A 27,764-nucleotide genomic window follows, 5' to 3' on the forward strand; every position below is an offset into this window, starting at 1 on the left:
CAGTTGTGTCCTCTCACACAACATTCCAAAGGAATATGTATATATATATATATATATATATATATATATATATATATATATATATGCTTGTGTATTTTTATAATTATTTTTTCATGATAAATTTAACAGACCTATTTTATTTTTATTTTTTATATATATATTATTTTTTTTTATTTTTTTATTTTAGCACTTAGTAATTTTACGTGCTTTTGACATTTTTATTATTATTATTTTTTTAACAGAAAATTTTCAAATAGATTTAATTTTTAAAATGTATCTTAATTTTAGTAATTTTATTACTTCAAATGCAACCTTTTACAGCTAGCTGCCAAGGCAGCATTTCTCATTTTAAGCTCTTCATCTAATGTTTATGTAATTTATTTCATTTGGGCTTTATGTCAGTTACAGAAATCTTTTTTAATAGTTTGAATTCAGTTTTAACAACACTTCACTATTATCATGGTCATGTTCTTTAACAGGCTTAGTGCGATTTACAAATGTGGTTTTAGTATTTAGTTATATTGCCATTACTCTTTTCCGGTCCATTTATGGTCAAACTAGATGTTTAAATCCAATTACCTATCCAATGACAGTTGAGCCACCAGTGAATGCTATAAAGTTTGCATTTCATCCATTTTAGATGAAATAACTTAACTGAAGTAGAAATGCATTTGCAGCTCAAGACCATTTGTATGTGTATGTGTGTGTGTGTGTGTGTGTAAAAAGCTTGTATTTGAGCTGATGCCTGGATGTAGTCCCTGCATAGCGTAGTGAGTGTGGCGTGGGCCTCGCTCCACCCGTCTTTATGTAAAGTCTGAGTGGGAGGGAAGCCTGATCCGCTCTTCTCTTCCAGAGTTAGAACAGTACTGCAGAAACAGTGATGACTTAGTCCAATGTGAACAAAACCACCCACTCTGACGGTATAATGCCAAATAAACTTCTGCCGTACTCTCCTGCTGCACTTTGACCCTCCATATTTGAAGATATAATCATAACAGCATTCCTTCCCAAGTAGAAGCATATTATGCAATAGCATCAAGGTGCGACTTGAATTTGTGTGCACTGACGACTGTTTCCTGTTGTGGTTTACCACCGAATCGTACACCAGTTCCCTTGATCTACCAATAGATGGTGACACACTCCTGTCCTAACCTGGACCAGTAAAGGGGGAACGTGTTGCGGGGGAGGTGTTAGAGAGAGAAGACCTGATAAAAGTGTGTGTTTGAACGTAAAAGAGTCAGTCAGGCTGGCACAGCAGAAGAGGGGCGGTAAAGCTCTCGGCATGAGGGACAGGAGTCCTACACCTGTTTGACACTTCCTGGATTGCGCGCACATGTCTGGTGCAAGTGAACAAAGTGAAACTGAAGAGAGAGAGAGAGTTTGACTGGAGGGAAGCTTCTTGCCAAACAAACAGCTGAGTTGCAGTAGGTGAGCCGTGAAGGAGGAGGAAGTCGTCTGGCTGCAGCCCATGGACTAGAAAAGCAGGGACGTTATCTGTCAAAGCCGTACCAGCACTTCAAGATCTACTTCCTGGTGCTGTGCCGTTCTGCATGATTGCCTGACTAAGCCGTACTGAAGTAAACTGCGTGTGGAGAGCGCTTCCACTTCTGACACTCGGCTTCAAAAGTTTCCCTTGCATCGTATCTTTTTTCACCTGATATGGAGACTTTGATGGACTGGCTTCCTGTGATCGTCGTGTATGAAGTTGTGACAGGAGAAGTAGGGTTGCACATCTGAGATGGAGCAGTCGAACTGGCACCCTGAGGGAGAGGTGGAGGGGCTGTCCCGACCCCTGGATGCTGAAGACCCCGGAGGTCCAGATTCAGCCTCCTCGTCTTGTTCGGACCTGTCCATCACAACCCCTGCAGCTCTACCTTGTCCCAACAACACCAAGAGCTTCTCTGGACTGCGGATCTTTGGTAGAAGGTGGGTGAGATGTTTGAGTACATGACTCTAAACTTCAGGGTTGTTCAAAAGGAAAGTACGTTTTTGAAAAATCTAGTGTCTTTATATCACTTTAGTCCAAACATTCGTGACTGGAACAGCATGTCTGAAGATTATTTATTGACTACTTTTAATTTATACTATGGACTCTCAACTTTAATTCTTAAGTTGAAATGGCATTTTTGACCAACTCTAAGGGCCAAAAGTGTCTATTTTATTTGATCTTTTTTATTATCTTTTACTTTCTCTCTACTTCAATATTAAAACTAACATAATAGCATTTTTTATTATTCATTATACGTTTTTTTGAAACTTGTGTGTGGTGTCTCTTCTCTGTCATCAAGTCAAACATTTGTGACTGAAACCACACGTCTGATGTCTATTTGCAATTTAAACTCGCGTTTTGCTTGGACCAACCCTGTGGTGAAAGGCACCACCTGATGTCCTGGGGTTACGAAATCCGTGACTCTCCATCTATCTAGGAAATGCTTGGTGAAGCACTTTCCCAAATCCTTCAATGTAACCGCTTCTGCTTAAAAACATTAACTCATAACTCCCATGACATTACTTCGACGTGCGCTTTCGAAATTCATCAGGCGTCTAAATTAATCCTACGATCTCCTGTGGTTCCCTGGAAATAGATGCCTTTAATGGATTAGAGAAGCAATTAATTACGCACTATAATTGTCCGACCTGTTGGGAGAACAGCGTATACCTGTGCTCCGCACTCCTGACCTCATGCACCTCGACTTGTCTTAGATCTGTGTGATTTCATCTGGGTTTACCTTGTGTGCGTATCTGCGAAAGACAAGACATTAATAATATGAGGATGTGAAATAGCCAAGAAAGCGGAAGTGTGTTTCTTTTTGTATCTTTTCATCTCGTCTTCTCACAACTGATGACTAATAATTCTGATATGGTTTGCATTTTTGCATTGTCCAGAATTGTCCCCTTAAAAAGTAACAATTTTAGTTTTTCCAGAACACTGAAAAGTGGTTTTAGATAGCAAAAAAGCTAGTTCAACCTTAAAAACAGGCCTGTATTTACCTCCACATGGCCATGTTTTTTTGTTGATGGTTGGGTTAGGGTTAGGGTTCTTCTTTCAAAACCATTGACCTTAATCAGATATAAAAACCTTTTCTTTGTGCCTCAGTTAATATTTTAATAACATTAATAATAATTAGATTTTTAACTATAAAGAGGCTTCTGTCCAATTGAAAGGTTCCACTGATGTTAAAAGTTCACGGAAACATCAATGCCAATAAATAATCTACAATTGTTTATAGCAGGACTGAAATTGGAAATGTGTAAGTTTGGGTTTAATGGCAAAAGTTGAACCTTCAGCCTCAGATGTTGCAGACTGTTTAATCTCGATATTTCCAGTCGAATCAGTTCTTCACAAACATCTTGACCTGCGAGTCCTACTAGAATTTTTACGTTAGTCTAAATAAATCTTTTTGCAGATCTTGCCTTTCTGCCTTCCACTATGAAAAACTTCCACAAACAAAATTTGATTAGAGGACTGAAGTATGTATCGTAATCAGATGCATTGAATAGCTCGCGCCAGACACAGATTGTGTAAAAGTGTCAGTCTGGAATGTTTTTGCAGGTTTTTCAGTTGGCTTCCATTGCATTTCAGACAATGGACGTTCCCTTGCTCTATTTGAGCATGAAAAACCAGTTTTTCCAAGTGAGAGTTTAAGAAGAATTCCACTATAGTCTGGTTCTGTGAGAGGTTAAGTCACTCTTGCATGCTTTTCAGTTTTTTGATTTGCTTTTGTTGATAATTGTGTTTGCTTTAGGCAAGCAACCTTCTAACCTTAAAGGAATTAAAGTTTTTTTAAATAATTTTTATCTTTTATCATTTACTGACCTTTATGTCATTCCAAACCTGCATGACTTTTTAGTTTTTGCTCCACACAATGAAAGTCAACGGGGGTCAGTGATCTTTTGGACCCCATTGGCATGTGATGTGCTCAAAACAAAAGCAGTATTATATTTACAAAGTATTATACATTTTACAAAATGTGTCTATATATATATATGTATGTCAATTTTTTTTATTAATTAATCAAAAGTAGGTCATTACTCTTAAATCAAATTGCGATATGTACTAGTATCTGTAAATATTACGCCGCAAAAGTTAATTTAAATATGAATCCTGAATATTCCGCATGTCTCTGTAAATGAATAGCACAGACACGTGGTTTCATTTACTACACACATGCTGAAGCACAGGTGACACTGAAGCGCACGTGACAGCAGATTTCAGTGTCTTCTGTCTCACTAAACGAGGATGTAAACACACATCTCCAGAACTGCTCTAAAAAAGGCTACTTTAAGAAAAAATAAATAAAGTTGTTTTATGCATTCAAATAATTAGACATGCTAAAACGCAGAATTTTTAAATAAACGCAAAACAAAACAAAATATGGTGAGAAACAATTTCAAAGGGCCCTAAATGTAATTTTTGTTTAACTTTTAATAAATTTATGTGAAAATGTATAAGTTAAATGATTTTAATTAATTAGACATGCTTTTTTATTAATAAAATTAAATATATTTAAAATGGGTCGAGGAATATTAAAATGGAAAAAAATGGAAAAAAACCGCGTAATTTGGAAAAAAATAAAAAGGATTTTAGGATTCAGAGGGCCCTATATAATAAATATACAGATAAATACACATATATTATGTACACAAAAACTTTTATTTTGGATGCGATTAATCACGATTAATCATTGCCCAGCACTCATATAAATAGTTTTAACTTAGTACAGGACAATTATATAAAATGTGATTATTATTAAGTAATACTTTTTTTAAATAAATATTTTTAATTAAATAATTTAATAAAATTATGAAATACTTGTTTTAAAATTATGGAAAACTGTCAAACATGGAAACTGACTTTGATCTGTATATTTGCCAATATAAATGACCATTTCTCCATCATCCAGTCCCCCGTCCTCCGAGATGTGCGTGTGTTTATGTGTGTATTTGTACTCCACCTGTTCTGTGTGCTGATGAGGCACCTGTTCACGGCTGTGTTGATGTGTGTAATCTGATAATGCCATACCCGGCTAGGACACCTGAGGCACACAGGTTGTGTATCACTGTGGTACAGAGAGTTCGGATCAGATTCCTTAGGGGCCAAGAAGACCTGCACATCCAAACGGCCGTTACATGTGCAGATTGCATCAAAGAACTGTTTTTTTTTTTTTTTTTTTCAGGTCATAGGTAGACACAGGTTTCCTTGAACACTCTCACACCCAGTGGCCTATCTCGCACGACTTCATTTGCATGGCTGCACTGTTCCGCCCCGTGGAGGAACAGGCCCATTTCTGTAGCTATCTTTAACGTCTCATTCTATGCTGGAGCTAAGTATGGATCAGGGTCAGAGTCTCAGGGTGGGCTAATGGAGATCTCTAGGCATATGTGGGTGACTGAATATGTGTGAAAGTGAACAAGTGTATGTGGAATTTTTTTCTTATTTTGGTACCAGCGTTGAGGTGGGAATAAAGGCCCATTCACACGAACAACAATCAATACAATACTAATATATCAGCATCCACACCAATACAAACATTTTTATTAGAGGTTAAGCGTGTGTGCCGCAGTTGTATCATCTGCCTCAACTAAAAGGATGAATTCTGATAGACTGTCAAGTGTTTTTTAATCATTCACCAGCTTGAAAAAAAATATTGTTGGAAGTGATTCGAACAATCCTTCCTCTTGGCAGATATTGTTATAGCCTAAGGACTCTGCTACTGTTTTACAGTAAGAAAAAATAGCTACATCTTTATCATTACGGCTATTGTTCTTGGTGTGAACAGGCTCTAAGGCTGTTGGTGAAATGCCAGAGGGGCTGTACATTTTAGTTTCAATTTCGGCTTCTAACGATTATAAAAACACGACAATCGAGATTAAATAATTACTGTGCCCATCCGTTCCTCTCCTCTACAGCGGTGTGCTTCCAACTCTCCATAAAAGCTCACAATTAACGTCCATATCAGTCAAATCTTTTAAGTGACTATCTTAAAATTGAAAAGGGTTATTAGACTGTGAAAAAGTACTTACACAGTTCCTCAGGACGCTTTACACGCGCGCGCTCCGAGACTGAGGGAAACTCGAACAACCAAAATATAGCTTCGGGTACGTGCCTAAATGGCAAAATATACACAAAAAAAGTTCCGAAATGCTGGGTTTGAGGGTATTTATGTACATAGTCGATTTCTAAACACATTCTTAATATAAATCGTTTGGACAATATGGGATGTGGGACAGTATATTGGATCCGTGCAGCGCGGGTCTTAAAGTCACAGTAGGCTATTAAAAAAAGAAAAAGAAAACCTCTTACCAGAATGACTTTGTAGATTTAATAAGAATCAAACTAATTCATAGAGTGAACACTGATATTTGTATTATTTAACACTGATTATTTAATTTCTGTATTTGTCCTATTGATTGTAATTAGCTTTTTTGTTTGCAGTTTACTTGTTTGAGGATTTTGAAAATTGAGAATGGTGAAATTTCAATAATAATTCATTTTAGTATTCATAATTTGAAATAATCATGATTACAATATTAGCCAAAATATTTCCCCCATAACCGAGCAGCTCTATGAATTCTATGAATCTATGGATTTTGAAACAGGCTCTAAAAATAACCACCTTAATGCTGCCATGCAAAGACATCTAAAAAAAGAAAGAAAGAATTTCACCCATACAGTAAATGTATTATTCTTGCTCATGAAGCACACTCTAGTGAGAGACACTATGTCTGCGGTTTGACCATTGTGGTGGAGCAAGTGCAGTCATAGGAACTGATCAGTTTTGGAGAACAACGATGTAATAGGCTAGGGTCTAAATATGTGACAAAATCAGGGATTTTCCTGCATGTAATCATCAGTGGGATGCCATGGTCTCAACATTTTCACATTTTACAAAATGTTTCTAGTATGTTGCGAAAGCAGATGACATTGTGTGAAGATCCTTTGTCATTATTAGTGTGATCATTGTTCACATACAGCTGTTATCATACGTGTATATATATATATATATATATATATATATATATATATATATATATATATATATATATATATATATATATACGTAAAAAAATATATATATATATAAAAAAACCACAAAACAAAAATACTATATTTGCAAAAAACTGGATAATTTGAGTAAATTCAGTTAATATTTTGTCTTGTGAAATATATGTAAATATGAAAAAGATTAATGAGAGCAGCTAAATAGTATTAAATAAAAGAAAGAATATCTGAGAAGTATTTATGTGGATAGAACACCTTTAGAGGAAGTGCATTTGTTTAATGGATAGTGTCAGTATTTCCTTTCCAGCAGATGGTGGCATTGCCATCCTTTTCCTCTTCAATCTAACATTTAGCTTTCCTGCAACATCAGAGACTTGTTCAAAGAGACGTTCATACAGGGGAAAAAATAGAGGAATTGTTTGAAATAATTTAGACTGATGAATCAGATGCATTGAGACCAGGAATGTGAATTAATAAAGTAAATCGGTACATTTTGATTTCGTGATGACTTACATTTCTGTTTCTCTAATCTTATATGCCAAATATATCTATAATGATAATTGAGCCTAATTGTTATAGATTTGAGCTGCTAACTAAAGGGTTCAAATCCTGCAAAGGATTTCAAGAACTCAGTTGATATCGTTTGGCATCAAGTCTTTTAATTGATTTGGAAAGTATCTTACGCTCACCAAGGCTAAATGAAAAAAATAAAAAAACAGTAATATTGTAAAATATTATTACAATTTAAAATAAATGTTACCTATTTTAATATTTTTAAAATGTCATTTATTCATGTGATGCAAAGCTGAATTTTCAGCATTATTACTCCAGTCTTCAATGTCACATGATCATTCAGAAATTATTCTAATATTTAAATCATCCTCGATGAATAAAAGTATTAATTTCTTTAAAAAAATAATAAATATAAAAAAATAAATAAATATAAAAAAATAAATAAATAGTAGGACACTTTGTGGCCTAGACAAAGTAGACAAAATATTATGAATATAACCTTGATGTGATTGTAACTGATGTGTACTGGTGAATTAAGATCATTAACATGCAATAAGAAACGTTTTTTTAAAGGCATTTGAAAGAAAAATGGTACAAGCTGTCACTGGGACGGGACCCTAAGGTATAAAATCTAAAAGGTACATCTTTGTACCTTATTTACCCCTAAATGGTACATATTAGTACATTAAAGGAACATATTAGTACCTAAAGTGTATCCTTTGAAAGGGTGTCAAATAAAAGACAAATTAGTTCATGATTAATATAAAGCTGGGGTGTATTTTTATATCCAGCGAAGTTCACAGTGACTAAAGGACAGCTAAGCGGGTTTGGTTGCCATGATGTCCAACTCCATGGTAACAGCCAGCAGATCTTTCTCTCCCATCACTTAAAAGACAGTAATTACTTCCACATGGAGTCTCCAGCTCTGTGCGCATCGGTCACTCACAGAAGTGCCCCAAAGAACAAGGGGCACAATCAAGTGGCTCACATTGATGCTCAGTATTTAAAGCTTGAACCACAGGCGCAACAAAACTATGATGTTCGTTATAGGTTGCCAAATTGATATTCAAACGCATTCACTCTTCACCCGTTGATCCATAATGCAACAGCACAAGGGCCTTGAAATGGAAATGAAACTCATTGTGCTTTTGGGGTGGAGTGGCATCGCCTTGTCGTCCAATTAGGGGATGTGAATAGACACAATGTGTCCACACTAAAGCCATCATCTTTATGATTAGCTTTACAATGGTTAAAAAACCAACATACAGTTTAAACGTGATGCTGCTCTCGTGGGTTAAACCGCACAGATCATCTTCACAGCTGTGGGTGTTGCATGTCGCGGGTTGCTTTGCGCCAGAATTAGTGCTATGTCCTCTTTTTCTTAAGCAAAAAGCATAACGGTCTGTTTAAAAGCAGAAGTGGCTTTGCACAATGTTCACGATGGAGATTATTATCATAAAACCATTAATTGTGTTCCTATAAAGCAACTGGTGTCAGCCCCATGTGTGCCAGGAACATGATCTAGGAGGCTAGGAAACTTGCTTGTGTATGTCTCTCACAAACTCCCAGCGTTAAGCTGATAATTGGTCATTATTTTAAACCGGAGGCTTAGATGCACCCTGCATTCCCTCCTACCAGTTACCTCCTGCCTAGTCGATGACTCTTTCCTCTGTGATGTGTGCTGCTGCTTCCCAGTGTGCTGTGTTGTTTGTGGGTGGATGTGGGGCTCCTCTTCCCGAAGGCTTGGGTTGTGTGTAGTACATCTGTGTGTGTGTGTGGGGGAGGCTGTCTCACCTGTCCATCTCTTGGACTTTCTCTGTCAGTTCACTGTGTGGGGACGGTCAGGGAAGGAGCCGGGGAGCTAAATTCTAAGGTCGTATGATATCTTTTTAGTTTTTGTTGTTGGATATTGACTAAAAACTGGACATAAACGCAGAGTTAAGCTTTAGAACTTAGTGTTTAGGGAGGTTTTGTATGTGTTTGCACTGTATGTGGACATTTAGCAGTTTGGACCAGTTGCTGTACTGTTATGAATATTTATCTTTTTACATGCATAAAGCTTTGTGTAATGTAAATCTGTTTAAACGTAGCAGACATAAGCAAATGATATGTGTAGCTAATACTTTTTTTTATTATATTGAGCAATACTATGATGTATTTCTTATAAATACTACTGAAAACATATAGTAAAGTTGTTATAATTATTATTATTATTGTTATTATATGTATATATCATTACATATATTGCATGCAATTTATAAAAACAAAAAAAACAATAATAACTGAAGCATTTAAATGATTCATAGTTTTCAAATATATATATATATACTCAGACTCTTGGTTTAAGAGCATATTTTGGTACTAAATGAACCCACTTCACTAATTACATAGCATTGCTAGAGATGACCCTGACAGTAATTAGTTTTGGTTGAGTGTCACTTCCTTATTCTGCCTGGAGAGCAAGAACAGTTGTTTTTAACACAAGAAGTGTTTAGTATGGACAGAATATCTTTTTAATGCAATTTGCCATGATCTTTTTTCAGTTAATTGTTTGTACTGTTATGTTTGTACTGTCACCTCCTCTGTAGTACAATACCGTGTTTACTGTAAATATTGCTGCTACAAAATACTTAGCACCAATAGCATCATTCCTTACCCTGAGAGTTGTGTCTAGGTCAAATCAGACTCTAAATGAGATAGACTGGTTACATTGCTATAATTAGTCCAGGCAGTCACTACTGAAGGGTCAGAAAGCCCTTATAATCTGCCCTGGACATCCCCGTGTTGATAATCAGGACGTTCATGAGCTGAGCAGAGCCTCATTTCCTTGAGTGCCTTTCACTTCATTATGACATGATGTCATCACCCGTGAACTCACAATGCACCTTTGTAATCAACTGGCTTTGCTAGTATTAACGCGATTTGGAAGGCAAATAGTCCTGGTGTAAACCCCAGGAAAATCTGTGCTACGACAGGCGGAGTTAGCTTTCCAAATTCATAATAATGTTAATCACCAGTCTAAACTCATGTCTAGACGACCCTCCTAAAAGGAGAAATATACGTAATGTTGTGATGTTGTGGAGTCCCATCAGGGTTTTCAACCAAAAGGACATACTTGGTAGATCAGATCTACTAATCTCTTGTGAAGTCTGATGTCGATGAGGTTATTTTGTGTTTTCTTAATATAATTGCCTATAATTCGACCATTTCGGGAAGCACCGGCATGTGTTAGTTTAAACTAGATAATCTCCATTTTAAGGATTAGGTTTAAATCTTGGTCAATGGAGGTCAATGTAACAAGCTTTCAGCAGTTTTAGAACTTAGTGCTAAAATGGTGGTAAAATCTATGCTGACCAGCTGCGTTTTCAATCAACAGCCTCAGGGGGAACTTTAGAAAAAGAACTGTATTATTCCAGCCACCATGGACACTTTTTTCCGCCGACATTTTAAGAGGAAGGAAGCAGGAGAAGACATTCATGATGGCCATGTACCTGAACCCTGTCGACACAGGAGGCCAAGCATTGCAGTGCCAGCCAGCCGTGCCCGTCGACGTTCCAGTGTAGGTCTTGCATCCACCGCGTTGACCCAGCGACGCCGATCCAGTGTCCAACTTCAGGCTTTACCTCGAATCACTAGTATTCAACTGGTTCAGAAAAGTAGTGGTAGACGGCGCTCCAGCACCACCACCCCGAAGGCCAATCCTCGCTTTGCCGTACGCCGGAAGAAAGTGAGCAAGCTCCGCAATATAGACACACACCTCTTAGGTCCATCCATGCTGCTGGCCAGCTTAATTCAGATGACGAAAGAGGAGGAAGAGGATGAGGAGAGCCGAAGTCCATTGCCAGGGCAAGTGGAACTCAAGGGGTGCAGCACGAAGTTCAGGAGCCACACAGATGTGCTTCTTTCAGAAGGTGACAGCGACAGTAATAGCGAGGACTCCAGCGGCCACTCGGATGAGAGTCATCACTCAGGGCTGCCCAAGGAGTTCCTAGAGGAGGCAGATTTGTCAGACTGGGAGATCAAAGAGTCTGCTGTTTTATGCCAGCAGGATAAATGCCTTCCTCTGGCCGTGGTGGCAGAGCGTGTCCAGGCCCACCCGCTGATCCGAGTTCCCCGCTGCCTCCGGAGGAACTCGTCACATTATGGCTACGCGGAGCCGGGACCGCACGGCCACTACTACCGTAGCAGCCAGAGGAGGCGCCGTCGACGGGTCTCCACCATCTCAAAAGCGGGAAGCCCCTGGCCAGGAAGAGGCCTGCCGCTTCCTAACCGAAGAAGCTCTACCTGCTTCAGGGCTCATGCGACTCTCAATCCTCTCCTGGGAGCTTATTACGATCCCAGGCTGGAGTCTTGGAGTGGATTCTTGTCGTATGTAGAACCATTCTGTTGTTGTGTCTAGTTGTTATTATTTCATGCTGTGCTCTTAAATTAGATGTAGCGTTTCATGAAATGCGAGAAGAACAACACAAAGGCAGAAAAGCTTAGACAGTTGACTTGTTGCTTTGCTGCCTTATCAGTCAATGACTTGCAGGCAGCATTTGTGTTCGAAGGTAACTCCCGAAACTCAGTTATTATTACTCAGATTTACATTCTTGCCTTCCTACCTCAGCACAGGTACAAAGCTGGGGCTGTACCCTAAGATACACAAGCTAAAAGGTACAGTATATCATATGCAGCCAAAGATACTAATTATGACCTAAGCCAATTTATTTTTCGCACTCTTGATGAAGATGAATGTTGTCCAACCACTTTGCCGCTGCAAATTTCTGTCAGTATGAACGTGCCTAAATAGTTGATGTTTCAGTGAAGACCAAATAAGTACACCAGAATGTACAGGTTTTCTGATTAGGTACTATGACTTTGCAATACATGTGACTTTGCATACAAACTCAGCACTTCTGAGTCAATATCTTTAGTAATTTCTCAAGCATTCAAACATTTATACTGAATGCGAGAGCAGGCAGTTGCAATGCAGCTTTTCGTTGCATTGACCTTCTCATTCTCCAACCCGTGGATACGGGCACCGTGGCGCGCGCTCATTAGTGCAGCTGCTACCATAGCGAGGTAATGTGACTCATCAACGTTACTGATCACACAGTGGGCTTCTCATCAACAGGTTGCTAAGCTTCACTGATTCACTCTGTAGGGATTAGGACACAAAGGTCAGGGTGAGCAAGGTTTTGATTACAAAAGGATTACAAAAAAACATATCAACCTAATATTTGCCCTTAGAAATGCATTTCCTGAGGTTTCGTTGCATAAACTTCATTGGCAACATTCTTGTCATAGTCATAATTGCATCAGAGTTCCTGTATAAGGAGAGTACACATGTGTTTCTGCACTTGTCTATTGTGTTAACATTTAGCATGAACTCTGATGTACAGTCTCGATTCTATATAGATAAAGCCAATTTTCATTCTGACGTTTAGTATAAAATTCAATGCTGTATTTTCCAAATTTGGTGAACTTAATGGCAAAGGCTAAACATCGGGTATCCACAGTGTATTATTGTAGTCCTGAAAGCAGATTAAAAGCGGAAAAACCTATATATTTCCAAGCCATGTTCTACAGTTCTAGTTGTTGGTTGCAAGTGAAAATAGTCTTATGGTTGATATGTAATTAAACAAATGCTATTCAAAGAGACCCTAAGGCAGTCCAGCTGGAAACCTGTGTGAAATAAAATTTCATGGGAATTCTTTCAGGGAAAAATGTTCATAATTGTATTTATTTTGACTTTTTAGGATATGATGGACACAGACAGTCTGTTTAATGTCACTGTCATTGTTTTTGTCAGGAAAGCCATTGCCAAGGCTGGTGTGCAGGACAATGCTGCCCAATCTGGCACCATAATACCAGCCAAATGTGAACCCATCAAAGAGATCTGCAGCACCGTGGATTGGACTGTGAGTTACTTATTTGTATTTCAACAAACAAGTTAACATTTCTCTCAATGGCAGTTGGCATGACGCAGTAATCCATATTAATCTCTGTAACTTCTGTTTAACTTACTGGTTAGTTGTCTTCCTCAGGAAAATGCCCAGTTTGGTCAACACGTGTGGTTTGAGACCAGTCCATCTGGAGACTTCTGTTACGTTGGAGAGACGTATTGTTTTGCAAAGTCACTGGTAAATGACCCATATTTTTGTATTTATCTTAAACGATCGACAGCACAATGATTAGTTTACTGTAGTGTCTTCCCTTTTGTAAAAATCCCTGCACGAGCGCTCCCTCTAGTGGTGAGAGGTTATAAACACAGATTCAGATGAATTACTAAAATGCCAATCCTTGTGTTTCTTTTTTTGTTTTCTCAGCAAAAATCTCTTCCTCGCCACAAATGTGCATCCTGCAAAATAGCTGTTCACACTGTATGCATGGATCAGCTGGAGAAGGTTAGACGATTGTTGTCAAACTGAAAAACGTGCCATGTATTGAACTTTTTTTTTGTCAGCAAATGAAATTTACTGTTCCCCATAGATTAACTTCAGATGTAAGCCATCATTTAAAGATCCAGGGATGAGAAATGTCCGAGAGGTAAGACTTTTTGTCCCTTAATATGAGCTTTATCATTTAGTTTTGTTAAACAGCTGAGCTGGTTTGTGTTTCAGACTCCAAACATGAGACATCACTGGGTCCATAGGAGACGACAAGATGGAAAATGCCGGCAGTGTGGAAAGGTCAGTACAAGACTCATAAAATGTGAAACATGTAGTCATCCAGAAAGTATTTATGGCCTAATTTCACTCTTTCCTCAGGGTTTCCAGCAGAAATTCTCCTTCCACAGTAAAGATATTGTGGCCATCAGCTGCTCTTGGTGTAAGCAAGCAGTAAGTGTTCCACATCTGATAAAATCCCCTTTTTTAAATGCTACACTACTGTTCAAAAGTTTAGAGGCAGAAAGATACATATATATATATATATATATATATATATATATATATATATATATATATATATATAATATATATTATATATTATATATTATATATTATATATTATATATATATTATTATATATATTGTATATTAAATACACAGTAAAGTATTTTTCTTTGTTACAGTTTTTTACATAAATATCAAGCAACCCAACTGTTTTCAGCACATTAGAATGATTTCTGATCACTACTGACACTGAAGATAACAGCTGCTGAAACTTTTGTTTAGCTATTTCAGGAATAAATAAAATTTTAAAATATATTAAAATATAAAAAAATATTTTTTAAATTACAATAGTATTTTGCACCCGCACTGTTTTAACTGTATGCTTCTTTCAAAAACCATCCAAAACGTTTGAGTGGAAGTAATGCATAACATGATGACAAATTTTCAAGTATGAGAAAACATCAATCAGTGCGCTTTGCTATGTGTCTTACAGTATCACAACAAGGTGACCTGCTTCATGCTGCAGAAAATCGAAGAGACGTGTTCCCTCGGAGCTCACGCGGCTGTGATCATCCCTCCAACCTGGATCATCAGAGTCCGCAGACAGCAGGTACCACCTGACCCGAAGAAAACAGGGTTCATACAGCATGTTACGGTTATATTTACTGTATTTTTGAACAAATGGACATTCAAAAATCTTACCAACTTAAAACTGAATGAATGCATACCTTATATATATATATATATATATATATATATATATATATATATATATATGTGAATTTCTTCCAAATGCATTTCTAAAGTACTAATAGTGATTTAATTTTATGCTGCAGTGTTTTATGGTGTGGACATGGTGAAAGGAGCTCAAATGTAAACACTAAAATGCATACGTCCTTATACAGGCATCACTGAAGAGCAGTAAAAGAAAGAAGAAAACATCTCTGAAGGCCAAACCCTGCAAGAAAGCCACAGAGGTAGCAAACACCTCTAAACCTTTGAACGTTTGCAAATGAAAGTCATATGTTTTTATATATGACGAGATTTCAATATTTGGTTGTGTGCAGGACAGCAAATGGAAGCACTTTATTGTGCGAGCGATTCCTTCCCAGCTCATGAAGCCTCTGCTGGTGTTTGTCAATCCGAAGAGTGGCGGAAACCAGGTCAGAAGCGACGCTCAAAAGTTCCTAGTGCACAGAAATGTTATTTTACAGCCACCTAATAGCACTTCTTCTTCTTTTCTATAAAGGGAACTAAAATTATCCGCTCTTTCATGTGGTACCTGAACCCCCGGCAAGTGTTCGACCTCACTCAGGGAGGTCCGAGAGAGGGGTAAGAGTTGATAGATTATACTTTCTTTCTTAACTTTGAGTGTGTTCTCTTACACTTTCTCTTCCTCTTTTTAAGGTTAGAAATGTACAGCAAAGTGCCCAACCTGCGTATCCTAGTTTGTGGCGGTGACGGAACGGTTAGTCAAATATCTGTGTTCTCGTCTAGATAGAACCGGATGGAGGGTAATATCATTTCTGCTCATACTTTTTCAGTATGTGCAAAGTATGCAAATGTTTTTAACGGTGCAATGTGCTCGACACGCTCGACAGGCACTTGAAACTGATTCAAGTGCAGGTAAAACTGAAATGTATCAGGCATAACACCACTACTAAAATAACACTGAATGATCCGAGACTGATCTCTCAGATATTGCTTTTAGATTTCATCATGCTACCCTCGGTCAGGAAGTTCATAGGGACAATCATGTAATTTATATGCTCTCTTTGAAAAGGTGGGGTGGATTCTCTCAGTCCTGGATGAGCTCCAGTTGAACCCTCAACCCGCTGTGGCCGTGCTTCCCCTCGGGACAGGAAATGACCTGGCCAGGACTCTCAACTGGGGCGGGGTACGAACCTGAATGCTCTTGTTTGTAATATTCTAATAAACCTTAGTTAGTGCATTTCCTCGGACATTCAAATCTAAGAAAAAACTCCTGTATTTTAATATAACCACAAGTTTTGTTTCGCAGCATGAGGTTTGTGGTTTAAACTTTTAATTTGTACTTCTGATACATTCTTAAAGTGGCTTAACAAGAAAGTGGTCCGACTATTTGTTAACCCTTCCAAGCTTTTCATTGATTCATTTTTTACATGTGTGTACTCGTTGACTTTCAGGGCTACACGGATGAACCGGTGTCCAAGATCTTGTCCCATGTAGAAGACGGCAACATCGTCCAGCTGGACCGATGGAACCTGAGCGTGGAGCCCAATTTGGAGGCCAGCGAGGAGGAGAGAGACGAACACCAGACCGACAAGGTCAGCTGACACCAGAAGAGGGTGCTAGACTTTAGCAGAAGACCACCATCCTTCTAGCTTTACAAGTCAAGCAGGAATAGGGGTGTAAAGAGTTTTTATAAACTCTTTTGTGTTGAAATGAATGTTAAGGGGGAGCTAATGACTTCTCCGTGTCTATTTCAGCTTCCCATTGACGTCTTCAACAATTACTTCAGCCTCGGATTTGATGCACACGTGACCTTAGAGTTTCACGAATCCCGAGGTGTGCTCACTCACCCGTGTCATTTTTAATATTTGGTTTATGAAGTGAAGGTTTGCATACTGCATGTGAAACCTAAGGTTTGTGAAAGGATTCGAAGGTCTAAGATGTTGTTTTGTTTCCTCAGAGGCTAAACCAGAACGGTTCAATAGTCGACTTCGCAATAAAATGTTTTATGCAGGGGTAAGTGTGTCTGTCTGATACAGTCATATAGATTTTTAGTTCACTCTTTTTTGTTATGCATAAAATTTAATATGTTTGTTCAAATACATGTGCTCCTCTGTAGACAGCCTTCTCAGACTTTTTGATGCGCAGCTCCAAAGATCTGTCCAAACACATCAGGGTTGTGGTACGTTAAGTTGTATATATGTATACATACACACTTTTTATATAATTTGACCCAAGATATTTGAAACTAACATATTTTTGTTTTATTTTATATATAAAGGTTGATAAAAAAAAAATAATACTTAAAAATTATGCATAGTATGTATACATTAATAAAAACTAATAATTAAACATTACATAAAATTACAGAAATAAATAATAATTATCTTAATAATGCATATGTAATTTATCAGAAACACAAAAAGCTTTAGGGTTTTACATTTCAGAAAAGCAGAATAATATATATGTATTACTTAAACCACACATAAATAGTCATTTCTGATTACTGTCATAAAAATGAAAAAAAAGAGTATGTCACCAAATTAAGTGCTTATGATCACAGTAAATAAATATGCATATATGCAAGCACTTTTACATAATGGAACAAATACTTAGAATGTTCCCTCATATGCTTTTTCTTATTTCCTGTGCAGTGTGATGGTACTGATCTAACTAGTAAAGTGCAGGATATGAAATTGCAGTGCCTCCTGTTCCTCAACATCCCCAGGTAAACTGACCTGATATGGAACTGTGCAAAACAAATGTCTTATGTAACTACCATATAAGAGAACCTATGTACATTTTTGTATGTAAATTGTATTTGTGCGCTATTTGATATAGATCTTCTTTATTTTGGGATAACAAAATTTATTTTGCGAAAAAACAAAACTTTGCTCAAGTTGTCAGACCATTTCATCCATGTGACATCAAATTTCATGTCATCAAACCATGACAGGAGACATGGACTGAAAACCTCATTATAAAAAGAGATTTGTTGTTCCAAATAATGTTTATTCCAGGATAGAATATAATCTAGACACAAGAACCTAGTCTAGAGTTCATTAAAATGAGATTATCCTGACTGAGCTGGGCATTATGTTCTGTAGATATTGCGCTGGTACGATGCCATGGGGGAACCCAAGTGAGCACAATGACTTTGGGCCACAGAAACATGACGATGGGCTCATTGAGGTTATTGGCTTCACCATGACCTCTCTGGTGAGATTTGGCTTTGGTTCCTTAATGGATTTGTTCTACATTTACCCTTGAATCCATCCAAATGTTGCTGCTCTCTTTCTACAGGCGACGCTGCAGGTTGGAGGACATGGCGAGAGGCTTCATCAGTGTCAAGAGGTGACCCTGACAACCTTTAAGCCCATTCCTGTGCAGGTGGATGGAGAACCCTGTAGACTGGCTCCATCCGTCATACACATCACCCTCAGGAACCAGGCCAACATGCTGCAGAAGACCAAGAGAAGAATCTCTCTACCACAACTATATGAGTCAGTATCTGTCTGTCTGTCTGTCTGTCTGTCTGACTGTCTGTCTGTCTCTCTGACTGTCTATGTCTGTCTGACTGTCTGTCTGTTTATGTCTGTCTGTCTGTCTGAATGTCTGTCTGACTGTCTGTCTGTCTGTCTTTCTGTCTGTCTGTCTGTCTGTCTGTCTATGTCTGTCTGTCTTTCTGACTGACTGTCTATGTCTGTCTGTCTGTCTGACTGTCTATGTCTGTCTGTCTGACTGACTATGTCTGTCTGTCTGTCTGTCTGTCTTTCTGTCTGACTGTCTATGTCTGTCTCACTGTATATGTCTGTCTCTCTGACTGTCTATGTCTGTCTGTCTGTCTTTCTGTCTGACTGTCTATGTCTGTCTCACTGTATATGTCCGTCTCTCTGACTGTCTATGTCTGTCTGTCTGTCTTTCTGTCTGTCTGACTGTCTATGTCTGTCAGTCTTTCTGTCTGACTGTCTATGTCTGTCTCACTGTCTATGTCTGTCTGTCTGACTGTCTATGTCTGTCTGTCTGTCTGTCTGACTGTCTATGTCTGTCAGTCTTTCTGACTGACTGTCTTTGTCTGTCTGTCTTTCTGAATGACTGTCTATGTCTGTCTGTCTTTCTGAATGACTGTCTATATCTGTCAGTCTGTCTTCATCTGTCTGACTGTCTGTATATGTCTGTCTGTTTTTCTGAATGACTGTCTATGTCTGTCTGTCTTTCTGACTGACTGACTGTCTTTGTCTGTCTGCATATGTCTGACTGTCTCTCCGTCTGTCTGCATATGTCTGACAGTCTGCATATGTCTGACTGTCTGGGTGGATGGAAATATGACTGTTTTTTCTCTTTATGGATGTAGTCAGCTGCCCATCACAGAGAAAATGCAGATCCAGGTGAACCGTATCAGCATGCATGATTATGAAGCTCTTCATTATGATAAGGAGCAGCTCAGGGAGGCCTGTGAGTATCTCTTCTCTTCGTCCTCTCTCATTTTCACAGCTCTGAGAACCTACTCATGCATTCCTGGAAAAGCTTCTGCTTTCAAATACGACTTAATTTAAACCCGACTCTAACCTATGTTTCCTCTTTTCCTTCACCTTCTCAGCGATTCCTATGGGGATAATTACAGTTCCCGGGAACAGTGATTTGGAGACGTGCCGGTTGCATATCGAGAGGCTACATGAGGTGCTCTCAGCTTGTTTCAGCATGTTGTTTCCTGGTTAGAAATGTGCCAACAGGCCGATTTGGCTACAACCTCCTTCCTTATTTGCAGAGGTTAAGGGGAGGATCTGAACTGTCAAAGACTGGCTTGATGTCAACATGAACTCAGAATCAACTATTGACCTTCTTAATCAATGTTACTTGTCTTTTTGAAAACTATTCATCTGTGCATGTAATCCCCCAAAAAGTTTGTCTTTGTAATCATTCATCAAAATACAATAACTTGTAAGTCTTTTCTGAGTGACATTATCAAGCCCTTTTAGTTTCAACTCTGCCCATTTGGCATGAAACACCCTTTTTAACAACCCAAACAATTTCAAATAGACAAAATCCTGTCCTACAGGTTTTTTAATTGTTGTTGTTGAAAATAATGTTTCAATCGTTTATAAGTCATTTAACTCTAGTAAAATCATTAGGATATTAAGTAAAGATCATGTTCCATGAAGATATTTTGTAAATTTCCTATCATACATATATAATATATAATGTAATTTTTGATTAGTTATATGCATTGCTAAGAAATAATTTGGACAAATTTAAAGACGATTTTCTAAGTATTTAGAAATTTTTGCACCCTCAGAATCCAGATTTTCAAATAGTTGTATCTCAGCCAAATATTGTCCGATCCTAATAAGCCATACATCAATGGAAAGCTTATTTATATTTACATTTATTCTTTAGCTGACTCTTTTATCCAAAGCGACTTACAATTGCTATATACCTCTGGAGCAACTAGGGGTTAAGTGTCTTGCTCAGGGACACATTATAAAAATTGACGCTTAAGACTGGTTTTGTGACTTCTAAGAGTCACTGCCCACTATTATTGCCACTATTCATGCCAAACATGTTATATTGAGCATGTGACAGCGATTGCACGTTGACTTCCTGTTCAATTACAGTCAGAAAAACACATTGTGACTAATTGAACTCACACAGTGAGTTCATTTTGGACAAGGGCCATTTTTCACTTGCACTTTCTCTTTATTTTTTTCCTCTCTCTGTCTTTCTGTCTTTAGGAGGGGGATGGTGTGAATACAGACACACTGCACATGCCAAAGCTTTCACCAAAATGGTGCTTCCTGGATTGTAAGTAGAGCATTTCAAGTTCCAAAAGTGAAAAAAAAAAAAAAAACCAGCATAGAATTTATCTAAAAAAAAAGAGTGTTGTAATTATACAGTACATAACTTAGGCTTGAATCATTTTTGTGAGATTCATTGCTCTTGAGATTTCCAAAACTTTCAAGCGTGATGTTTGCGAACTCCATAATCAGATTTTTCCACCTTTGGATTGTTTACAGCTACTACAGCAGACCGTTTCTACAGAATAGACCGTGGTCAGGTACCTACAACAGGCATCTTTGACGTTTTACATCTGTGTTGCATGTCACACCGTGCAGATTTCATTGCATATCTCTGCAGGAGCATCTAAACTATGTGACGGAGATCTCTCAGGATGAGCTTTTCATCTTGGACCCGGAGCTGGTCACCAAGGAGACGGTGGGCACATCGCCCGGAATGCCGGGGGCGATGGAAAGTGTTGGGGGATGTTCCAATAGCACAGACCAGTTTGCTTTTCCTGCCTGCTCTGCCGGACCTTCTCCACTGTGCAGGTAGATTGAAACGAGTCACTTCAGATGACAAAATCTGAGGTTAAACTGTGGTTAAATGTTACGTCGCTTTTTACTCTGGCAGATGATTTAAACACCGTCGACTAGCAGAGTTATGTGTGTAGGCATTTAAATTTCTGAAAATATCCCCGGAAAAACAGCAAAAGTGCAAAAAATCCTCAATAAGGAACTAAAAAAAATTGTATTTAAAATTTCTTGTTGATTTTGCCAAAACAGATTTAAGTTTAGCTTGAATCCATGAGAATTATAATTTTCTTTATTATGCACAACTGATGGGAACTGATGCACTTACTAAAAAGAACCTGAAAGTACCATGGTAATATTATGATGTTGTTTTTTGGACTTGAAATATGTTAAAAGCATGCTATATGAATATGCTAATTTCCCAATATCATGATATTACCATCTCATGCCATTACAGTAGTCCTGTCACAGTACTTTTTTGTAAGTCTAGGAAGTCCCAAAAAATAATATACAGTAATATAATGTGGTTTAAATGTCTGAAACCATTAGAAAAAAAAAAGAAAAAAAAAAAAATAATATTTTTTTTATCAAAAAAATTATCTTAATATACATTTATAATATTTATTAGAAATAAACTTAATATTAATACAACAAACTTTTATAAATATAAATTACATTATTTAAATATAAAAATATATTATTATATATCAAAATATAGTTTATACTAAGTATTTTATGTACTAAATATGTTAGCATAACAATTACAGTAAAAATTTGAACTGCCATTATATATGTATCTTTTATGTTACTATTAATACAATAAACTATTATAAATGTATAAATAAATAATTATGTGAAATGAAAATATTTTAACGATTTAAATAGTAAAATATATTTTATTGTATCTAATTTATATTATGTACATATTTTATATGCAAATTTTTATTATAAAAATAATAACAAAAGATATTTATATTTAAAAATACACTACTATTAAATCATTTAATTATAAAAATGTTTTATTATATCTATTTTAGAATATATATATATATATATATATATATATATATATATATATATATATATATATTAAATTGTTCAATTAATTTTATTATGTATATTACTATAATATTACATTATAAATACATATATACCTATAAATACAAATAAATACATATCTAGAGAAGTTTGTGTGTGTGCAGTAAACACTAGATTGAAACGAAATGTGTTCCTTCCGGTTTGAAAAAAAAAGGCTCTTCAGCTCTAGTATATTCTCTCAGGGGAAGTCTTTTACTCTGTGTATTTGCGTGCACATCTGATGGGGAGACAGCGCCATTTTTGTGCAAAAGTCTCGTGTGAGCGAGCTCAAATCTGCGTGCTGTTCACATGTGAGTCCATCCCGGACAGGACAGTCCCTCATAAAGGCCCCTGCTATTAAAATCTCATTGATCTGTGTTTACATTCCCCCTCCCCCTGCCTGACCCACAGCGGATCGCTGAAAAAACACATCCCATCTGTCAGACCTCATTGTAGCAGTTGCTCTGTTACAGTAAATTATACACATCTCACAAACGACGAGTTTCCCGCCCTTCACAGCACGTAAACACATCCTCCTCTCTGTTGTCCGTCCATCCCATCATGCTCTCGCAGGGTTCACCAGACGCATGCTGAAGGCCAAACGGAAAGCGCGAGCATGGATAGCGACATACGCAAGCAAACTAGCGATCCAGAGACTCCCACAAAGCCAGGCTTGTGCAGGTACATCTCGAACTGAGCGCTTCGTGGTCTAATTCAGACGTTTCCATGACAACACTGCTATGTCTTTTTATAGCAAACATCATTACTAAGCTAACAAAGTTATCCACCCCATAATTCCGTGTGCATAACTAGGGCTCTGTAATGCCCATCTGCTACAGAAGTGCACTACACTGGCACAATAATATCCATGCTACTTTGAAATATACCATTGCACCATGTCATCTTTTTTGTTTGTGAGAGGGGCAGGAGATATCCATTTCGAATGAATATCTTACATAAGCTTGTCTTTGCCCAATGTCTTTCATCAAGGAGGGGAGCAAAAATGATGAATGTGAATCGTTCAAACACACTCGATGGGGACTCAGTGAATGTGCCCAGGTACATACAGTATTTAATAATCATCGCTGGTGAAACAGACAAATGTAGTTGGCTTTGATTATGAATAGCCGTATTAATATTTCATTTTAATTTCACAGGTTAGATTCGGGCTGGAATGACAGCGATCAAGGTACACACAATTTACATATTTTAATAATAATAATAATAAAATAGTTTACTGTAATATATAGTTTAGTGTACTGTATATATATATATATATATATATATATATATATATATATATATATATATATATATATATATATATATATATATATATAATACAATAAACACTTATTATATTATTATTGTAAATATAAGACTTTAAAATTTATTACGAAATATACCAATTTAGTACAAAAAAAGTGCTCATATTTTTCCATTTCCAGATTAACTTTCCAGTATATTTAGATATGTTATATAATTGTATTAATGTATTTATTTGAAAAAAAATTATATACTAAATATGTTAGCATAACAATTAAAGTAAAAATTTGAATGACAGCGATCAAGGTACACACAATTGACATATTTTAATAATAATAATAATAAAATAGTTTACTGTAATATGTAGTTTAGTGTACTGTATATATATATATATATATATATATATATATATATATATATATATATATATATATATATAATACAATAAACACTTTTTTATTCTTATTGTAAATATAAGACTTTAAAATTTATTACGAAATATACCAATTTAGCACAAAAAAAGTGCTCATATTTTTCCATTTCCAGATTAACTTTACAGTATATTTAGATATGATATATAATTGTATTAATGTATTTATTTGAAAAAAAAAAAAAAAAGAATAAAATAAACTCTTATAAATACACAATTATTACTAGTATTAGTCTTTTATCAAATATAATTTAACAAAATATATTATCACATATTCAATCATTTTCTATCCTTTCCTAGAGCCATTTTGTACAATTAAAACACTCATATTTGTCTTTGTGATGTCTTTCAGAATCAATCGGTTTGCTCTTAGATGCCGTAAAGTCTGGCAACCTCGAAAAGGTATTCATAAAATAACCTCTTATATATAATAATTAGCATAACCAGACGTCACAGGCCTGTTCTCTGGTCGTTCATGTTCTCAGCTGGTTCAGATGCATGAAGGCGGGGCAAACCTGTTGGTCCAGGACCGTTTTGGCTGCACCCTCCTCCATCATGCAGTGGTTTTAGGCAGTAAAGAGATTGTGAAGTATATCATTGATAACGGTGAGTTGGTTGGACTTCATTTATTGTATTATTATTTTTGACTTTCAGCGTGTAATTTTTAAATTATCTTTCACTGTTTTTGGTGAACAGCTCCGGCTTGCATCCTTGATGTGACCGAGAAATCAACGTAAGTAGTGCTGGAGCCACTCCGGCATCTTTTACTCCATTTAATTTGTGGTAAAAGGGATATAGGAGCTAGATTTGATTGGCATTCACGGTTAGGAGGTGTTTCTCTGTTTTTTATTTAGAGGGGAGACGGCCCTGCATAAGGCAGCTGCGTTGTGCCAGAGAACAATCTGCTATTACCTGGTGGAGGCCGGAGCATCCCTCATGAAGACAGATCTACAGGTGGGAACATTCACATGGACCTTTCCTTGGAGGATATTTAAACACTTATCATTTCCTCCACAGTAAAAGTTTCTCGGGCTATCCGTTAAACTGTGCCTCGTTTACAAAACAATCTGCAGTCAGATGCCCCGAATAAACATAGAATCCTCCAACATGATCCGGGACATCATTAAAATAAATCAGACTCTTGTTTCTGATGCTGAGGATCTTTTGAAATCTTTACAGATGGAAACGAGCGGGATGTGTCTAAGCGAACGTCCATTTTTCTTCCATTTGTTCTGATGTCAGCAGTACGTGAAGAATACTGGAGACAGTATAAATGATTATACTGTGTTCTGTTTGTTTTTTGACGCGACGCGAAGCCCTTGTCCAATGAATACCGATAAATGACAGATCGCCAGTGGGCGGGGCTTATGATGCTATGATGTATAACTATTCGCTGCCGTGTTGCTCTGGAGGTCATATGCTAATGTATTTTGACAACGTGATCTCACAGATCCCGTAATATTCAAATAAGCTTTTATTTTTATTTTGTTAAACATGTATTATTATTTTAATTATATATTACAATTAGTTGTGTTTAAGCTATTTATTTTTATTTATACAACTAAGCATGTGTTAAAATAAAAAGGTGGAAAAAACAAGAAAAAAAGGAATGAATTAAATAAGTCCCATATCTTACATTATCATTATTTTATTTTATCTATAATTATACAAATTTCATTTTATTATAATATATCTTATTTATTTATTTATTTATAGCATACTTTAAATAAAAGGTGGCAAAAAAAAAAAAATATATATATATATATATAGTTTTTTTTTTTATTTGTCTATAATTGCAAAAAAAGTATTCTGTTTTATATTATATTGTTATATTATATATTTTATTTATTTATTCATGCCACTAAAAAGTAAAAAAAAAAAAAAAAAAATTCAAATTAATTGATTAAAAAAAATGTCACCCTCATTCTGCAGGGTGAAACTTCAAAGATATATGCCGAAAGAGCTCGAGACGTGGAGTTGGCCGCTTACTTGGAAAACCGACAACACCACCAGATGATCCAGAGGGAGGACCATGAGACGGCTGTGTGACCGGCCTCCGCATCCATCCTTTCCATCCGAGTCTTATCTGCTCTCTCCCGTGGCCGGTTTATCTGGTGCGGCCACACGTTAGTGATGCTATGAGGCAGCATGGGTGCGGAAATTAGTTTGTTGCTCTCTGTATTGATTGTAATGCCAAAAAGACAGTATTTGTGTCATGTTTCAGAATGCATGAGTTTGCTACGTCACGTCCAGCTTTCAGGGCTCCGCTCCTTACGACCCAATGTGCAAAACGTTGGATATTTCAGGGCTGAAATACCACGTATGAAAGTGGCTTTTACTATAACTACTATAAAGAAAACCAGACAAACCTCATGAGAGATTAACAGGAGAGGTTTTTGCTGCTTCTGATTATGTAATATTAATGTTTGAATTCTAGATTGCATATCTAATAGTTTTACAGATTTGATGTAACCATAGAGGCTTCCTTTAGCTTGGCTTCCACTTCACATGTTTGTTCTGATTGGAGATAGAGACGTTGTTTTCATAGCCTCCTGCGTTTAAGAATGCTTCCTCAGCTGTTGCTTACGGCCAGTTTCTCTCTTTGTGGTAAATGCTTGAATTTCATAAAAACATTCCATTAATTACAACCTTAGCATTAAACCAGTTCTCTATTCAAAATATATTGTAAACGGTAATCATTTCTTAGTTAGTAGATTTGCCTATGACCATACATTTTTGCCTAAATAAATGAAGTTTCCTTCAGGGATGTGATCATATCTCTTAGCATAGATTGCTTGCACTGACTGCTATACTTTTAAATGAAAATTTAAGGTTCTTATGCAGCAATGCGAACCTGTTGGTTTTGGTTTCCGGCCAAATCGAGCATGTTAAGTACACGTTTTAGATGTTTTTAGATGAGATATCACATTTTCAGTGACAAATGGCTGGGTAACAGACTTACCCATTTATTTACATATATTTATATCATCGTCTGCGGTTTCAATTCTTGTATATTCAACCAGGTCACTTTATGTTACTTGTACAATTGACTAAATGCTCGAATAATAAACGAGACAGAAAACTGGTCTTTTTTTTTTTTACAAGTTGCCATAGTGTGTTTGTGGTGAGCTGTCATTATGATAGAATATGTATTTTGTCAGTGCTTTGTATGAGTTGCTATGCAATTCCAAATAGATGATACGTGTATATAATCCGTCAAACATTTTAAAAATGTGTAAACAGTATGTTCTGATATAAAGGTCTTTCATTTGTATGTGATATAAACTTAGATAATGCTTTATTTATAAGAGTAGATAAGACTTTTGTGAGAGGAGGAGTCATATATTTGTTCTCGGGGGTTGGATTGTTACTGTCTACTTGGGAGAAAAGAAATAAAGACTTTAAAAAACAAGTATTTGTTATTGGAATATCTACTTTGATTATAAGGTTGAATTGACTGAGATCAGTGATGTAGTAAGTGGTGAATGCATACGTCGTCATCATTATTTTTCTCTTATTGCGCAGCAACGGCTTGGTAAACTGTGTGTAATGTTGAACTCTGCCTCTTCCTAGGAGGT

General features: G+C 36.7%; 1 protein-coding gene across 2 annotated transcripts; it reads left to right on the top strand.

The window, feature by feature from the left end:
* The first annotated feature begins 1,149 nt into the window (after nucleotides 1-1,149).
* On the top strand, nucleotides 1,150-27,598 carry dgkzb (diacylglycerol kinase, zeta b). Of its 2 annotated transcripts, XM_052598250.1 has the most exons (34): nucleotides 9,178-9,389; nucleotides 10,893-11,884; nucleotides 13,311-13,419; nucleotides 13,546-13,641; nucleotides 13,828-13,905; nucleotides 13,991-14,047; nucleotides 14,122-14,190; nucleotides 14,269-14,340; nucleotides 14,888-15,004; nucleotides 15,300-15,371; nucleotides 15,462-15,557; nucleotides 15,644-15,726; nucleotides 15,802-15,862; nucleotides 16,178-16,291; nucleotides 16,560-16,700; nucleotides 16,863-16,941; nucleotides 17,066-17,121; nucleotides 17,225-17,287; nucleotides 17,760-17,833; nucleotides 18,213-18,324; nucleotides 18,409-18,608; nucleotides 19,460-19,560; nucleotides 19,706-19,785; nucleotides 20,838-20,907; nucleotides 21,120-21,160; nucleotides 21,241-21,431; nucleotides 23,064-23,171; nucleotides 23,481-23,549; nucleotides 23,648-23,679; nucleotides 24,539-24,588; nucleotides 24,672-24,792; nucleotides 24,883-24,919; nucleotides 25,041-25,140; nucleotides 26,119-27,598. In XM_052598250.1, exons 2-34 carry the CDS (start codon nucleotides 10,938-10,940, stop codon nucleotides 26,233-26,235), a joined length of 3,813 nt encoding a protein of 1,270 aa, XP_052454210.1. In that variant the 5' UTR covers nucleotides 9,178-9,389; nucleotides 10,893-10,937; the 3' UTR covers nucleotides 26,236-27,598. The 2 variants fall into 2 exon arrangements, with proteins under 2 accessions (XP_052454211.1, XP_052454210.1); XM_052598251.1 differs by lacking the exons at nucleotides 9,178-9,389; nucleotides 10,893-11,884 and adding an exon at nucleotides 1,150-1,926.
* The last annotated feature ends 166 nt before the right edge of the window (nucleotides 27,599-27,764 follow it).

The sequence above is a fragment of the Carassius gibelio genome, chromosome B25 (genome assembly GCF_023724105.1).
Source record: "Carassius gibelio isolate Cgi1373 ecotype wild population from Czech Republic chromosome B25, carGib1.2-hapl.c, whole genome shotgun sequence".
In the NCBI taxonomy this organism is placed as follows: domain Eukaryota; kingdom Metazoa; phylum Chordata; class Actinopteri; order Cypriniformes; family Cyprinidae; genus Carassius; species Carassius gibelio.